The sequence below is a fragment of the Notamacropus eugenii genome, chromosome 2 (assembly GCF_028372415.1).
Source record: "Notamacropus eugenii isolate mMacEug1 chromosome 2, mMacEug1.pri_v2, whole genome shotgun sequence".
Taxonomy (NCBI): domain Eukaryota; kingdom Metazoa; phylum Chordata; class Mammalia; order Diprotodontia; family Macropodidae; genus Notamacropus; species Notamacropus eugenii.
The window spans coordinates 479126807-479145008 of NC_092873.1; the positions used below are offsets into that span (position 1 = coordinate 479126807).

Consider the following 18202-nt stretch of genomic DNA (forward strand, 5'->3'; position numbering starts at 1 on the left):
GAGTTTGAAATTACCTTTATCAAACCAACAGGTGAAAACTTAATGTGACTTTGTTTATGATTCATTACAAAATTTTTTAAAAAAGGAAACAAAAATAGAGAAATGCAAGTTGCATAGTCTTCAAAGCTTCAGAAAAAGTATTTTCAATTATGTGTCAGTGAACCACGATTGCATTTCCCAAGACCCAGGATAATTAAGTGACTATTATATATCTGACAGAGTCTAAAATAATAACATATTCTATGACACAAACTAATGTCATGATGGGTTGCTCATTACACTCAAAAGAGTTTAATGTAAATTAAATTCACCCCAAAGGTCCATCTTACACCTAACAGATTAATAAAGGTGATGAAAAAGGGGAAATCAAAATTGTTGAATGGAAAATGAGAGGACAGACACACTAATACACTGGTGGTTGGCTTGTGAATTGGCCCAGTTACTCCAATTTGGAACTGTACTCAAAAAGTCACTACACTATATACCTTTTGACCTAGTAAACCACTACTAGTTACATATGTCAAAGAGATGAAGAAAGTAGGAAAAGAATGACACACAAAAATAATCACAGCATTACTTTTTGCTATAGCAAGGAACTGCAACTATGGCAGAGTTCATAAATTCGTGGAATGACTGAACAAGTTATGGTAAGTGGTATATGAATGTAATGGAATACAATCATGCCTTAAGGAAATTATGAAAGGAATTGATTCAGAAGCACTTGGGAAGACATATATGAAAACTTGATACAAAGTGAAAGGAGAATGAGAACAATTTATACAATGACCTATACATATAATGACATTTTATATAAAGAAGAAAAAGATGAACTTAATAATGTACACATGTAATAATCAGATATTAGAAGATAACACATGCTTCCCACCTTTTTGCAAATGTGGGGTTGGACAGGATGTAAGTTTTCAGACTTACCAGCTGGTGAAGATGTTTTACTTGTCTATCCTCCTTTGTGATGAGGGGGAGGGAGGGAGAGTGATACCAAAAAAAAAAAAAGGGGGGGGGGTATCCATGGAGTATTTAAAAGACACATAGAAAAGAATGGGGTTGGGGTGGAGCCAAGATGATGGAGTAGAAAGACTGACCTGCTTGAGCTCTCCCTCCATAGCCCATAAAATACCTGTAAAAAATGACCCTAAACAAATTCTAGAGCAGCAGAAGTCACAAAACGACAGAGTGAAAGATATTTCCAGCCCAAGATAGCCTGGAAGGCTGACAGGAAGGGTCTATAACACCAGGCTCAGCACAGAGCGCAGTCCTGCCTGGGCCACTCAGTAGTGACAGGACTGGAGCAGACTTCAGGGCAGGGAATCATGGGTAGCAGCTGCGGTTCCCAGATTTCTCAACCCATACATGCAAAAGACAGCTTCAAAGGTCAGGAAAAAAGCTCTTTCACCTGAGTGAGAAAGGAGCAAGGTCTGGCCCCACAGCAGCAGTCACAGTGTCCACTGTGGGAGCCCTCAGCCTAAGACCCTGGGGGAACTGAACAGCAGATTTGGGTCTCAGTCCTGAGGGTGGTCCCTGGGTGAGGAGGAGTACTGGCATGGTGGAGACTATGGAGAAGGAATCCTACTCTCAGATCCTGGGCAGAAAAGCTTGTGGTTGCTCCCAGACCAGAGTGCAGGCCAGGAGAGGAATAAACTCTCTCTCTTGATTGTGCCACCTTGGAGGAACTAACTGAGAACTTACAGGTCCCCATAGTATACCCTCCTCTTGACAAAGGACTCAGAAGTCAAGTAACTGGCTGAGAAAATGCCCCAAAAAAGGGGGAAAAAAATAAGACTATAGAAGGTTACTTTCTTGGTGAAAAGGTATTTTCTTCCATCCTTTCAGATGAGGAAGAACAAAGCATACCATCAGATGAAGATATAAACGTCAAGGCTTCTGCATTCAAAACCTCCAAAAAAAATAGTCAATGGTCTCAGGCCATGGAAGAGCTCAAAAAGGATTCTGAAAATCAGTTAAGAGAGGTGAAGGAAAAATTGGGAAAAGAAATGAGAGAGATGCAAGGAAGTCATGAAAAGCGAGTCAACAGTTTGCTGAAATGTTCAGCAAAAAAATGCTGAAGAAAATAACACCTTTAAATAGAGAGTAACCCAAATGGCAAAAAAGATCCAAAAAGCCAATGAGGAGAAGAATGCTTTAAAAAGAAGAATTAGTCAAATGGAAAAGGAGGTCCAAAAGCTCACTGAAAAAAAATGGTTCTTTAAAATAATAGAATGAAGCAGATGGAAGCTAATCACTTTATGAGAAACCAAGAAATTATAAAATAAAATCAAAAGAATGAAGAAATAGAAGACAATGAGAAATATCTCATTGGAAAAACAACTGACCTGGAAAACAGATCCAGGAGAGATAATTTAAAAATTATTGGTCTTTGAAAACCATGATCAAAAAAACAGCCTAGTCATCACCTTCCAAGAAGTTATCAAGGAAAACTGCCCTGATATTCTACAATCAGAGGGCAAAATAGAAATGGAAATAATTTATTGATCACCTCCTGAAAGAGATCCCCAAAGGAAAATTCCTAGGAATATTGTAGCCAAACTCCAGAGTTCCCAGGTCCATGAGAAAATATTATAAGCAGCTAGAAAGAAAGAATTCAAGTATTGTGGAAACACAATCAGGATAACATAGGATTTAGCAGCTTCTACACTAAGGGATCAAAGGGCTTGGAATAAGATATCTCAGAGGTCAAAGGAGACAGGATTAAAACCCAAAATCACCTACCCAGCAAAACTGAGTTTAATACTTCAGGGTAAAAAATGGAAGTTCAATGAAATAGAGGACTTCTAAGCATTCTTGTTGAAAAGACCAGAGCTGAATAGAAAATTTGACTCTCTAATATAAGAATTAAGAGAAACATGAAAAGATAAACAGGAAAGAGAAGCCTTATGGAACTCATTAAAATTGAACTACTTACATTTCTACATGGAAACATGTTATTTGTAACTCATGAGACCTTATTCAGTATTACGGTAGTTAGAGGGAACACACACACACGCACACACACACAAGTATATATATGTAGATGTGTAAGAGTATGCATGTATGTACATATACACCTTATGTGTGTATGCATATATACATATATATGTGTATACACACACATACATATATCCACATGCATACATAGAGGGCACAGAGTGAGCTGAATATGAAGAATACCTAAAAAATAAAATTTACTGTTGAATGGAATGTACCAGGAGTAAGAGAAAACAAGAGGTAGAAAGTAGCAAATCACCTCACATATAAGAGGGAAGAAAGAGCTTTTACAATGGAGGGGAAGAGTGGGGAGAGGAAAAGAAATAATTGAGCCTTACTCTCATAGGATTTGGCTTAAGGAGGGAATAACACACCCTCAATTGGATATGGAAATCTATTTTACCCTGCAGGAAGGCAAGGGGGAAGGGGATAGGAGAGGGAAGATAATAGAAGGGATAGCAAATTGGGGAAAGGGATAATCAAAAGCAAACACTATTGTGGGAGGACAGGTCAAGGGAGAGAATGGAATAAATGGAGGGCAGGATAGGACAGAGGGCAATTGGTTAGTCTTTTACAACATAACTACTATGGAAGCGCTTTGCATTGTTACACATGTACGATCTATATTGAATTGCTTGTTATCTCAATGAGGGTGGGTGGGGAGGGAGGGGGAAAATATGGAACTCAAAGCTTTAATAATGAATGTTAAAAATTGTTTTAGCATGCAACTGAAAATTAAGATATACAGGCAAAGGAGCATAGAAATCTATTTTGCCCTACAGGAAAATAGAGGGGAAGAGGGATGGAAGAAGGGTGGGTAACAGAAGGGAGGACAGACTGGAGGAAGGGATGGATGGGGTGCATGCTGTCCTGGGATGGGGGGTGGGGAAAGAAGGAAGGAAAATTTTGAATTCAAATTCTTGTGGAAGTGAATGTTGAGAGCTAAAAAATAAATTATATATTAAAAAAAAAGGAAAAGAATGGCAGGAAGTCTAGCGGAGAGGCAGCTTTGGAGTGAGTGTGCTGAATTTAGGATGTACTTTTAAAAAAGGAAAGGACCAGCTGAGGGTCACAGTCTCTCCTGACATTCTTATTACTCTCAAGTGCCAGTGTTTCTGAGGTACTTAGCACAGTGGCCACAGAATCATTATGCGATGGCCCATGCATGGCATCTTTCAAAAACATAAAATATACATATGCATATTTCTTATCCTCTATGATGCAATGTAGATGTTAGTTTAAGAAATGAGTAAAAATGAAGAGTTTGCATTTCTTGTTCATTTGAAAAGCAGATCTTTTACCCAACACAACTAAGAACTAGCAATGGTTTGTGAGAGAACTTATGGAATCACACAAAAAATTAACTTCTTAATCCAGATGATCAAATGATTAAAATGAAGAGCACAGTGGAACTAATAATAAAAAGGGGAAGGAGGAAAGTGATTTACTTTTTAAATTAGAAATGTCAGAATAATATGTAAAATATGTGATCTGCTCCTTGATATTTAGCAGCAGTTGCAGATGTAAGTATATCAGCCTGGTACCACTTAAATGATGAATGATATACAAATGGTAACAGTAAAAAAACTTAACTGACATTTAGAAGTTTAAGGCTTACTAGTGCAACAAGGGTGTGTAGTATCCTTTTCTTGATTCTTACCAGTGAGGTTGGACTGGGAAAAATTGCTTTTATAGGTGAGCTGCTGGTCCCACCACTACCAGGTGGATTAATCCTTTTCTCCTTCTGGCGGCGATTACAAAACCAAACACGGATCACCTCCTTTTCCATTTTCAGTTGATCAGCAATCATGGTGATTTCTTCCGAGGTAGGCTTTTGATTCTTAAATGAAGAATTTTGGAAAAGAAGGAAACGACTTTTTAAATTGCAAGGCATGAAAATATTTAACGAACAAAAAGGAGAGCAAAGGACTAAGACTATACAATTAATACTTTTCTCCTTCTTAAATAAAGTATACATTATCTTATATAGGTGTGAAATTAAAAATAACAAACTAGAAACTAAAAGACACCTCCAATATTTGTATAATTAAATTCATCATATTCCAAACTTTTATTCCTATGTTCTAAAAGAAGATATATATGAAGATTATAATGGAGCCATAAAAATAAAAAAAGGTGAAAATAGTGTTGAAATTACAGCTCTGGTCATATCATCAGCCTGCCAAAAACTTCATTTAAAGGCTCCTTACTGAATAAATTAAGTATAAACTTCTTAGACATTAAATGTAGAACACTGTGTGTGCACTGGAATAAATATAGTTTAGGAAAGACACAGTTAACAATATATAACAATGAATTAGAAAGTCATCAGGGAGTTGCTACATGAAGTCCAAAGAAGAAGATCATTATGGACTTGTGTGTGTTGGTTCAGTGAGGGCTTCATGGAAGAATTGGCATTTGAATTAGGTTTCAAAGGAAGTGCAGTAATTCATGAGGCCTGGGGAAGGGATTGTTATTCATCTTGAATGACAATGATGTCTTGACTTGTGGGTAAATTGGATTTAAGTGAGGCAGAGTTGCACCAAGTTGTCAGCCTCAGTCTCTCTTCCCAAGTCAATGAAATCCAGAGGCAGGACAAAAGTCAAGGCCATAGGAAAAAATTGTTCTTATTTGCCCATTCTGCCAGAGGAAGTCTTCATGTGGTTGGGGTAGATACCGTTCTAACTCACTGATGGAATGGAAGGCTATTCAGGGCATAGATATTTACAGCAAGAGTAAAGACAGAGAGGCAGAAGGATATAGATGGTGCCCTCTAGAGAAAGAATAGACTTATTTGACTACAGTATTGAATATGTGGATAAGCCTGCAAGAGTAGGATGGTATGACAAACTGTGGAGGGCCTTGAATGTTAGCCCAAAACAGACAGAATTTTACTCAGGAAGCAATAGAGTACTGAGCAGAAAAGTGGTAAGATCAGATCTATTTGAAATGAAAATTATTCTGAAAGGATGTATTGGAAAGGGGAGAGACAGGAAATGAGAAGATCTATTAAAACAACTATTACAATAGTGTAGGTAGAAAGTATTAGGGTACTTGTCCTAGGAGAGCAGCAATGAAATAGAGAAGAGGAGAAATGACTTGGAGATGGTTTATAGGTAAAATTGAAAGGACTTGGAATTTGACTGCATATGAGTGATGATGAAGAGGTTAGAGCAAAAAGTAATTCTAAGACTGTGAGCAAGGCAGAATGGGTGGACAGTGGTAAATCTGAAGAAGGCTTAGTGTGGATTAGGATTTAATGAATTTGAGTTGCTAGTACAAGTGTGCACTGTAGGAGAATTGAGGTACAGATTTATGTATCTTCTATGTAGTAGTATATGAAGTCAAGGGAGTGAATAAGATTGCTAAGGGAAAGACAGTTAAGAAAGAGAAAAGGGCTGAGGAGAAAAAGCCACATTAATATGTCAGGAACAGAAAAATGAGCCAAAAAAGGAGATGGAGAAGGAACAGTGAGGAGAGTGTCTCTCTGAAATTAAGGAAGGAGAAAATGTCCAGTAGGAGGTAGTCATCTACCATATCAAAAGCAGCAAAAGGTAAAGTTATCTGGGGAAGAAGGCCTTTGGACTCAATGCTTGGGAGGACAATGGCAATATCAGAAAGTAGTTCTGGGACAGGTAGGTGGTGTGATGGATAGAGTACTAGCCCTGAAGTCAAGAGGACCTGAGTTCAAATCCAGCCTCAGACACTTGACAAGTACTAGTTGGGTAACCTTGGGCAAGTCACTTAACCTCAACTACCTTGCCCTCCCCCCCTTCAAAAAAAACACAACCAAAACAAGAAAGTCGTTCTGATATAATGATGGAGGCTGAAACCTGATAATAAAGGAGCAAGGAGCACCAGAACAGCATCTGGGGTAGACAACTTCTTCAATCAGTGTAAGCAGTGAAGGTGAGGAAACAAGATGGCATCCCATCTTGGCAGATGGTAGATAGATGGGGTAGAAGAAGCAAGAAAGCTTTTTTTTTCTTCTAAAGGAGACCTTAACATTTTAATAGAAAGGTGGGAAGTAGTTCACACACAGGAAAGCTTGCAGAAGTATGAGGAAAAGGTGATGATTAGTCAAGAAAGGTCTCAGAAGAAATAGGAAGGAAAAACTTCACAGAGAAAGAGAAGAAAACAGGTGGGAGGAATAAGGAGGGGCAAAGGTAGCTCACATCTTTAATCTTTTCAGTAAAGTAGGAAGCCAGCTTATCTGCTTTAAGTAAAAGAAGATGGGAGAGGGCAGAGAACTCCCCTACCATCATTTGTTCCAGGCAAACTGGACTTGTCACTGCTCCTCAAATATACCAAAACGTTTCTTGCTTCTACATCATTGTGCATGCTGGTCCCTTCACGCTGAATGCTGTCATCCCCCTATCGTAATCCGCATCTCCCCACCTACTGAAAACCTACCGATCTCCAAGGCCTAACTCAAATGTTATTGCCTCCACAAAGCCTTCCCTGATGTCTTCAACTAGCTGTTCTCTCTCATTCCTCTGGCTCCCAGAGCACTTTGTATCTGTGATCACGGAACTTAAACACATGGTGATTTCAAAAACTACAGTTCTCTGCCAGCTTGTCTTCTCCACCCCATCATGAGCATCCCCCTGAGACTGGGGAAGATGTCTGATTTATCTGCTTATGTCCACATCCCCAAACACAGTGTTTTGTACAAAGGAGAGGCTCAAAATTCACTCCTGAATAAATAGATGATTTCTGGGACTAACATTCAGATGCATCTGCTTGCCTGCAAAGCAAAAAACCAACCTCCAGGAAACTCTTCTCTAAGGCCACACGAATGTTGGTCTCTATGCTGGTGCGTTTCTTCCTCCTGCGGTTCAAACCCTCGAACCCCTGCTCTGGAGAATTCAGGGCACTTGAGCTAGAGAGTGCTGAATCAGATGAGAGGTTCTCTGTAAGAAAACAAAGGGTCGCAACTGGCTTAGCTCAATATCTTAAGCTCTTGGTACTTATTAGGAAGAAAATGTAAAAAGCATATGGAAAGACAGTCAAGTATCCTCGACTGAATTAAAACAGGACAAATCTTGAAAATCCACTTCTAGAATGGAAACTGTTCACTTGAGTTGGGCACTACATTCTAATAGAATTCTGTGAACAGAGGCGACAAATCAGGCTTTCACATTTCGTCCATAGGAACTAGGTGGAGAAGGAAAGCACTCAGAACAATTAATTCTCAATCATCCTTGACATTTAAAGACTTTCCCAGGTGGGCTCTCTTCTTCCTCCTTTGCTATCTCTGAAGGCTTCCTGAATGCTCAGCATGCTCACTGTCTGTCCTTTCTGGATGGACCTTACTGAATGCATTAAGGAAGTAGCATTCTGGAGAAGGCTGGACTTCGGGTCAAGAAAGACCCATGCTCCCATTTCTATCCTTGCTTTCTGCGTGCTCTGTGATCATGAGCAAGTTCCTTGACCATTTTGAGCCAGAGTTTTCTCACATGTACAACAGGGAATAACTATAGAACCTACCAAATATTTGTTAAGAGTCAAATGAAATAATGTATATAAAATACTTTGCAAACTACAAAGGGACCTTATATTGGGGACCACTACCTGACTGATATACTATCATATTCTTAATTCATCATTAGCACTGTTTATTTTTATTTGCTTTCCTTTTGGAAGAACAAAAACCTGCCCCGTCCAGCCTTTCCTCAGCTTGACCTCCTCCTATCCTGTCACTACGTGTTCTCTTTCAAGGGCTCAGAAGAGCAAAGAGCACAGAGAATTTCTGTGGTTCTAATGTTCTGTCCCCCAATTCAGGTAATCAAGAAGGGCTCATTTATGACAAAATCATGTAAAATAAGAATTCTGTTCTAAAAAAAAAAATCAATAAAAAAGAAACACAACTGCAACTGATTCAAATGATGAAAAGGAAGAATGGTCTAAATAGACCAATAGGGCTGCACAGGGACTCATGAACCAATTCAGGTCCTGAAAGAATACAAGCAGGATAACCTGGGGTGTGGGACAAATGCTAAGACCAACAAAAAGAGCTTTCTGGGGAATGACGGTGAGGGCAGAAGGAAGACCAGAGAGCCTCAAGCTCAGATGGGTGGGATGTTTCCTCTTCAGACTGGGAATTATCAAACAAAAGCACCCCAGAACTGAAGCCACAGATAAGTGAGGTGACAGTGACACAGACCCTAACTTGCCTCCGTGAAGTCCAGTGGGCCAAGACAAACTATGTAGCCTAATTTGTAGATGTGACTGCTAAACCGCCATCAGAGATTTTGGAAAAGAAGTCATGGCAACTTAGGAAAAATGTCACACACTCAGAGAAGGGCAATGTCCTGATTTTCAAAAAGGAAAAGGTCAATATGTTAGAGGCAACTAGTGATGCACTGGATAAGGCGCTCAGCCTGGAGTCAGGAAAACCTGAGTTCAAATCTGACCTCAGATACTTACCAGCTGTGTGACCCTGAGCAAGTCACTTGACCTCTGGCTCAGTTTTCTCAACTATATAAATGGGGACAATGTACCACCGACCTCACAGGGTTGCTGGGAGGATCAAATGAGGCAATATCTGTACAAAGTGCAAAGTGTACAATATCTGGCACATAGCAGTCACACTATAAATGCTTATTACCTCTCCTTCTGCCCTTCAGACTATAAACTGGTGAACTTCAGATCCATTTGTGACAAAATTCTAGAATATTTTAAACGGAAAGTTTGAGATCACTCAGAAGGGAAAGCGGTACTCACTATTAGCAAGTATGGGCTCATCAAGGAACTTAAGCCAGACTAATTTCACTTCCTTTTCTCAATGTTCTTTCTTTGTGATCTCTGCTTGGCCACCTACTCCCTGCTCTCCCTACCTCCCTAGGTGTCTGTGACACTGTTCTTTCCTGGTTCTGTTTCTACCTGCTGAACTGAGGCGTCTCAGCTTCCTCTGAAGGATTATGACCTGTGTGACATGGGGCTTTGTCCTGGGCCCTCTCCTTTTCTCATACCATAATCTTGCTTACTAAGGAACATACCTATGCAAATGACTCCCCCAAATCTACCTCTCTAGGCCTCACTTCTTAACTCAAGGACCAGATCTACAAATGCCTGCTGGTCATCACTACCTGGATGACTCCTAGGCATCTCAAACTAAGTCCAAAATACAACTCCTCCTGTTTTTACTCAAACCTCTCACCTCCTAACTTCCCTACCTCAGCAGAAGGAGAGCACTGTTATTCTTCCAGTCACCCAGGTTCCCAACTTCAGTCATCCTCAGCACTACCTTATTCTGCATATCCAATAAGTTATCAAGTCTTGTAGGTGCTTTCTCCTTCACTCATCTACTTCTCTCCTCTCACAAGGCTAAGATCCTAATGGAGCCTCTCCTCATCTCTTACCTAGAGTACTGAAACAGTCTCGCAATGCTATGTCTCCCCACTTCAATTCAATCTAAAGTTCAGGTGGGAACACGTTTCTCCTTGTTAAGAAGCTTTACTGGATCCTGTTGCCTCTCAGATAATAGATAAACTCCTGTGTTTGACTTTGGCAGACCTCTATCACCTTGGAATAGGGAAAACCAATTTTTTTGGCTCTTTTCTCATTAGTTCTCCTCACTGTGCCCTGCACAGGATGTTCTGTCTCTTGCTCCGGGGTCCTTGCTCAGGCCTCCTATCATGTGTGGATGCTAGGCTCCCTTACATGGGAGCCCCAGCTTGCTTTAAGTCTCAGGCAATTTTCCTCTCATGGTATCTATGTCCTTTGTGTCTGGAACACAGGAGTTTAATAAATGTTTATTGATTCACTTGTTTTTTTGGAGAGGGTTACTAGACTTCTAGATCATGAGAATGTTACAGACATGATACTTGGTATCAACAAGGCATCTGGCAAAGTCTTTCATGACATCCTCGTAGACAAGATGGAGAGATGGATGAGCACAGAGTAGTTCCAGTAGTTTAGCCCCAAAACAGCTATTGATGGGTGGGTGTCAACGTGGAGGGAGCCTTTCATGGATACCTCAGGGATCTATTCTTGGTTCTGGAAAGATTATTAAATCTAAAAATGAAATGAAGGTGGCATAGCTAACAAGCTGGATGAAAGAACCAGGATCACAAACTAACCATAACTCCTATTTATATAGTGTTTAAGGTTTACAAAGATTCTGATAAGCTAGAATGATGAACCATATCTCATAAACAAAATTTAAAAGGAATAAGTACGAAACTCAGGTCTTCACTTAAAATCAAATGACAAACAATTCTGGAGTAGCACTTGACAAACAACAATTTATGTGAAAAGACTGAGGTGATGATGGTAATTAAGTTTATAACAAACTTTTAAAAAAAGATTGAGCAGTATCAGTGTGCTCTTCTATTCAATGAGTCAACACTATGACATGGGTGAGGCTGAATTAACATGAGCACAGTGCTGATCATTGTACTGGTCTCTGGTCACATCACATCCGGAGATAGGTGGTCACTTCCAGCCATCACATTTTTGGAAGGACACTGACAAACTTGAGGGTATCTAGAAGAGGGTGATAAAGAAATATGAAATTGTAAGATGGGAATTCGGGGTACCAAGGCAGAAGAAGACTTAAGTGTGCAAGGATGGTGTTATAATGCTAGTTCTAATTGTTAATAATTATCTGAATGGCTATAATCTAGCCAAAAGATTAGAATTATTTTTCTTGGCCTGAAAGGATAAGTCTAAAACCAACAGGTAGATGCTATACAGAATCTATATTTTGACTCGATCAAAGGAAAATCTTCCTAACAACTACAAGTGGCTAAAAGCACAATGGGCTGGGCTACTTTGGGAGGTAGTAAGTTCACCCACATGCATTGCCAGAAGTCTCCATGGAACATTTATATACCAAATGATGAAATATGTGAGGATATTTTTACTGAGTAAAGGTAATGTCATGGTGTAGTGGACAGCCTGCTGGACTTGAGGTGAGAAAGAACTGGGTTTGAACCCTGACTGATCCTGACTAGCTGGGTGACCAGGGGTGAGTCATTTAAGTTCTCTAAGCCATTAGGTTTAGGTTAGGAACAGGGTGCAATCAGTGCCAGTGGTAGAAGTTCCCACACCATGAAATCACAGATCATGGGACTCAAGGTTGAAATAAAATGAGCAATGCTTATATTCATTAAAATCTATTAAGAAAGTTATTTGTTCTGTCTGTCTGAAAGTTTAAAAGTAGATGCTTTCTTTATGGTCTCCTTCCACTCAACAGAGGTAGTGTATACCCCTAAGTCCAGGCTCAGAAAGCAATATGTATCCCAAGTCCAACAAGCAAAGCTCTTATAGAAAATCCAAAGCAGTTGCAGTACAGTAAAAGAAAACAGCTCCTCAATCGAGGTATTCACAATTTACATCTCTTCTCCCTGGATTATGGTGCTTGAATGTTCTGTAATTCAATGAACCATCAATGCAATGAACAACATACAGAATTACAATTCAACAGCACCCAATGGCAATTCCCCTTTGTGATACAGTCACCCACCTGCATCATTGAGCCACTTCTCTAGAAGTGGCTTTAACTTGCACATGTTCTTAAAGCTGAGGTTCAAGGCTTCAAAGCGAGAGATGGTAGTTTGGCTGAAGTCATTTCCATAGAGTTTGCCCATAGCGAGCCCAACATCACCCTGCACAACGAGATAGAGCAAAATGGATGGGATGTAGGAGCAGGGGTGGAGAAATACAGAGAAAAAGAGAGAGGAGGGAGAGGGGGACGGAGAGGAAGGAGGGGGAGAGAGAGAGAGAGAGAGAGAGAGAGAGAGAGAGAGAGAGAGAGAGAGAGAGAGAGAGAGAGAGAGAGAGAGTGTGTGAGTGAGTAGAGGAAGGGAAAAAGAAAAAAATTAAGCTTACTAATGTTATATCCTTAACACTGAGGGTTCTCTCCTACATTTGCTCTACATAAAAAAGCATTCTACTTGACTGGTTAACAAATGAAGTCAATTAGAAATTCATGGTGTGTTTTCTTCAATAAAATCCCAATATGTAGCTTACCTGCACATAAAACAAAACAAAAAACTCACCAAACCACCCATTATATTAGAATGGTTATATTTTAATATCTATATTTCTTGATTCTATCCTTTTTTCTCTCCCTGTCTTTCTTTCTAGATTGGGTTTCCCTATCTTGCCAAGGCTGGAAGGATGGTGGCTATCCCACTGCTTATTAGCTCAGAAGCTTTGACCTACTCAGTTTCCAACTTGGGCTGGTTCCTTTCATCCTTAGGTAGCCTGGTAACTCTGTGGTCCTGGGAGCTCACCACCATGGTGAAAGACTTAACAAAGGCACTCAATCAGCTTTAGCTCAATAAATCTATGCAGCTCAGCCTCCTTCAGTAGCAAGGATTACAGGTGTGAACCACCACATCTACTCCTTTTTTGGAATTTATTTGTCACCCTATCAGTACTTTAACTGTGATTTTAAACATTTTTTACCTGGCTATCTAAAAAGCATTCCATTTATTCAAACTTACTGTTGGCTTTCACTGATGCAACTAGGGCAGCTAATTTACAGTACTGTGTAATTTATTTTGTTCTCAGACTGATTAAAAATGTAAGTTTCAGGATCATTTTAGGTATTTTTATCCTAATCAAATTTCCAATATAAATCCCTCCCTGTAGTCTAACGGAATACTGGAACAAAAAGGGATCTTAGAGATCACCTATTCCAAATGCTTCATCTTACAGATAAAGAAATAAAGGACAATGAGGTCACAAATGAGGTTAGTGATAGAGGCAGGACCTGATGCTATCCAAATCTACAGCTCTGCGATGCTGCCTCCAGAGGCAGATTATTATTCTCTTTTTTCCTGTATATTATTGCTCGCAACAGTGAAAGTCTGGATTTCAAAGTTGATTCCTAAAAGCATATAATTGAAGAGATCACTTCTTTGACCATTAAAAGAATATATTCAAGAGCTCACAGTAGAGAGTTTTGACCCATTTAGTTATAACTTTCACAGAACTAGTAAACTTGCTAACCTTTTGACAACAGTATCCCGAATGTATTATAAAAGATCTATCCATAAGCTTACAGACAGATCTTAAGGTCTGAATTTTATGTACTGTGGCTCTATATCCCTTGTGAATAGGGAAAAAAGTAAAATAAATTTAAACACTGGATACAACTAAGACTCAGAGCATTTAAGTGACTCATCACAAAGCTAGCACTGCAGAAAGCAGCCATATTTCTCATACAAAGTATAATAAAATGAACTCTCTATTAGTATTATCAGTTCCCAAATAATAGGGATAAAAGATTTAATTTTTTGAGTTCTTAGACCTTAGACCTTGCTTGTTCTTGCCTACTTGCTATCCTTTAGACATTACATTGTTTATTAACATTTATAGTTGGGGAGATGGGAGGGGAATACTTAGAGGGAAGAAGAGAAAACGGAAATGATTTCTTTTCTCTACTTGCTGTTAATTCTAATAAAACGTTAGAGACGGACAATATTGAAGCTACAAGATTTAAAAAAAAAAAAGCTTGCGTGACAGCCAGATTCAAATATTTATGTTATCTGGTCCCAAATAAACATTGCAATTGGCAACTGACTATTTATTGATTGCTTTATGTACATGTATATCTAAGACAACTTTAGATGGCAAAGATCAGGTTTCGTAAATCTTTTAGCACATTGACTGGCATGCCAATTAGATGCTTAATAAAAGGTTCTGATAATATTTTAGCTGCAACACATCTCTAAGTACTTTGCAAGCACTATTTCAAAAATCTTCACAATATTCTTTCATGATGTTTGAAAATAACAATTTTGACAAGAGACAAGTAAAACACCTATCAAAATGCATGCAAGTCAGTGGAATAATTGTGACTAAAGCTATATGATAACCTAACTAAAGTTCTGATAAGGAATACATCTGGTTAATCAGAGTTTTTATAGCTCTATTTTTAAAAATAGATGCTACATCTACTTGTGAGATAACACTTTAGAAAACTAAAATATAAACAATCATGGCACATTTTTATCAGTTTACTTTACTGTTATTTTAATGTTTCTATAACTCACAACTAGCTTAAATCCTTTCTCACAAATTGCTTCACATAGGTGGTTCATGCATAACCTGAATTACATGAGATGTCTGGTAATTTTTGGAAAAAACATAAAAAAGAACAAAAAGACTGAGTTTAGGGAATATTTAATGTTCCACAAAATAGAAGTGTTATAATAGAGAAAGCAGTCTTATTATACAATGTTGATAATGAAGTCATAATAAATCTTAATGTTATTTAGATAATGACTACCATTGAAACTAATTATATGTGTATTTACTCAGAAAATGAAAATATTCTTTGATCAAATGGATAATATACATACTTAATTTTTCTTTAGTGAATTTTAAGTAAAATAAAGAAAAGTGAACACACAAAAACACCTTGGATTATCTAAAATTGAAGTGTGTAACTGTGTAACCAAAAGCTGAGGTTGATTTTCTCATCTTTTGCCAACTGTGCTTTCTTCTCTGGATGTAAGTAAGGCCTGAGTATTAATACTTAACGTAGATATATTGTCCTTTGCAGCTATGTATATGTGGGTACTTAAAAAACTTGGTTTTTTAAAATAGGCAAAAACACGCAAAGCAAACCATGACGGTAGGGAAAACTCCTTTACATGGAAAGTAAAAGAAAAGCCAACCATTGCCACCAAGATTCTAGGTCAAATTCTACTCTGATTGAAAGTTAAACGCTATTTTAAGTGAACTTAATTCTTTCAATCTTTGTGTAACACTTAAGAAATGTGTAATCCAGTGCAATAAATAGTTGGTAACTCTTCAAAATGTAAAACATTCTCCTTATAGGTATGACAATTAAAGGGAGCTTCACTTATTAGGATCATCTCCTAGGTTCTTAATTTAAGAGCTTAATCACTTACAGCAAGCTCTCAAATCACTAAAATGTCCTAAAAATAAATCAAGTTGTCTAGAGAGGTGTATTATAATCTTTCTGAACTATGAATTGACTTTTCAGTCAGATCACTTATTTTCTAAAATCCCAACTTCATAATTTCACTAAATTTTTGTCACCAATGTGGTTAGCTTGTTTAAAAAAAAAGACTACTTTGCCCACCTCTATCTGACTCAATCAAAGTAACTTTAAAATATATACATATATATTCTACTCTTGAGGACCCTATCTTTGATATCCCATGACGTGCTGTCAATCCTGGATGTTTTTCTCCTGAGAAGCTGCTGGTACAGCATTCTACTTTAAAAACAGTCTGGATGACATTTAAGTGGAGGCTCCAACTTCAGAAAATTGAATCCTTTAATGATAAAATAACAAGTCTTTTGTGATTATTTGATGCATAACAAATTCATTTCCTTTTCATTCTTTTTTTCTTTTAATAAGAGAATCCTATAGTATTTCACATGAATTTAGTTCATTTCTTTTCAGGGTCCAAATCAAAGTATACAAGTTAGTTTTGGCACTGGAAATAGAGAAACAGGCTCCCTGTTTTACTTAATAGATTTCCTTTTAAGACTCCTATATAATATTTGAAGAAAAAATGTATTAAATTTTGATTGCTTAATATCATTCATTTATAACCCAATTTAATCTTAGTTTTATCTGATAATGTGACTGAAATTTGGGCATTTCTATTCCTTCCCAAACTACCCCCAAAGCCCTGAGGGGAAAGAAGTTTCTACCCAATTTTGAAAGTTTTTCCCTTTCTGGTCTTCTAAAAGGATACCTGAAATCACCAATATCCTAATCTTGTACATAATGTAATGGTCTCCAAGGAGATGAACCTCAAATAGCAAAACTTTTAGAACACTTCTGTAGCTCTGTCACCATTCATTACAACCTTTTAAAAACAACATATTGGGATAATTATATTTATTTCCAGCAACTATAGTTTTGGTGGCAGTCTTAAGTATTTTAGTCTTTTAACTTCAGCTAGAAAATACAGACAAAATTGAGAAAGATGGTGTCATTTAAAATCAATGATGTACCAGAGCTGAAAACAGAGTTCTTAAAAAAAAAAGTTGAAGTTATTTAAACATCTAAAAGGCAAGAATGTAAGGGAGAAGATACTAAGAACAGATGTTTCACTATTATACCTGAGTGAATCCAAGTTTGATCCGTCTTTGTTTGAAAGTCTTGGCAAACTGCTCAAGTTCCTCAAGGTCACTGGGCTCCTCAAAGCTGGGCGTATCAATTCGCTTTGGTGTTGACTGGCTCTGTGGGAGTGTCTGAATTGGGGTTGCTGCTATTGTGCGTGTTGGGGTTGCTGGCTGTTAAACAAGGCATAGAAGAAGAAACACAAAGACAGACAGAAAGAGACCTTCAAGTTTACTATCACACAATGATGAAAGAAACTACTTACTTTAGTAATGTCAATATTCTTGGAGATTCAGATCCAGATCCTAGTGGCAATAACTGCCAGTTCTCAAGTGTTTAAATATATGGATTCCAGTGCTTTGCTTTCCTGTTAATCTTATTCTTACATCAAATGAGATAATGTATATTGTTCTTTGTTTTCAAAGAGGGGAGTGAAGGGGTGATGTCTGACTCGTGTGTGTATATATTTTGGATTTAAGTAAGACAGAGTTGCCCAAAGTGGTCAGCCTCACTTTCGAGGTCTTGTCCACCTTCACTCTAAAACTTCTGGGACTAAAGTGACATGGTTCCTAGCACATTATCAAAAGGTATACTGGGTCTTTGTTGCTTAGGGTTGATGCCTGGCCTGAGTTTTGGAGAAGATGAAATGGAGACCTGTAACAGAGGATCATTTCCACTTTTCACTCCATGTTTCCATGTTGCAAAGAGAGCGCAGAACAGAACAGTGATAGGAGATAAACTATTTCTCCAGATGTAGTCAAAGGAGCTTTTTGAGACAAAATGTCAAAGTACAAGGGAGCCTAAACTGTGTTTTCTTCATTGAAGCAGGATAAGTTCATAGTTATTACTATGTGTTATCCTGACCTAGAAATGGTGCAGTGATATTTAACAAGCAGGATTCACATCCCTCAAATTTTTAAACCCTGTTGGGACTGTGCACAGTCTGGCCAATGGTACTCTCTTATAGGAGGATGACAGTTTCTGTATCCAGATCAGAGCTGAAGGGCCTGCTGAGATAACCGAATTCAACAACTTTGTTTTACATACAATAAAGGGAGAAACAGGCTCAGAGGTAAAAGAACTTTATAAGACTGTTTAAACATGAAGCTAGTTAACTAGAAAGTAGGGCTCTTG

At 38.2% G+C, this 18202-nt stretch overlaps 1 protein-coding gene across 3 annotated transcripts in view; it reads right to left on the reverse strand.

Annotated features, from left to right (window-relative positions):
- Positions 1 to 18202, reverse strand: part of POU2F1 (POU class 2 homeobox 1) — a 233826-nt gene that overhangs the window by 22921 nt on the left and 192703 nt on the right. For all 3 annotated transcript variants that reach the window (XM_072648743.1, XM_072648741.1, XM_072648742.1), the window contains exons 9-12: positions 17068 to 17241; positions 12476 to 12617; positions 7771 to 7916; positions 4664 to 4843 (exon numbers count right to left, since the gene is read on the reverse strand). In XM_072648743.1, coding sequence (XP_072504844.1) covers positions 4664 to 4843; positions 7771 to 7916; positions 12476 to 12617; positions 17068 to 17241 — 642 coding nt within the window. The remainder of the gene's footprint in view (positions 1 to 4663; positions 4844 to 7770; positions 7917 to 12475; positions 12618 to 17067; positions 17242 to 18202) is intronic.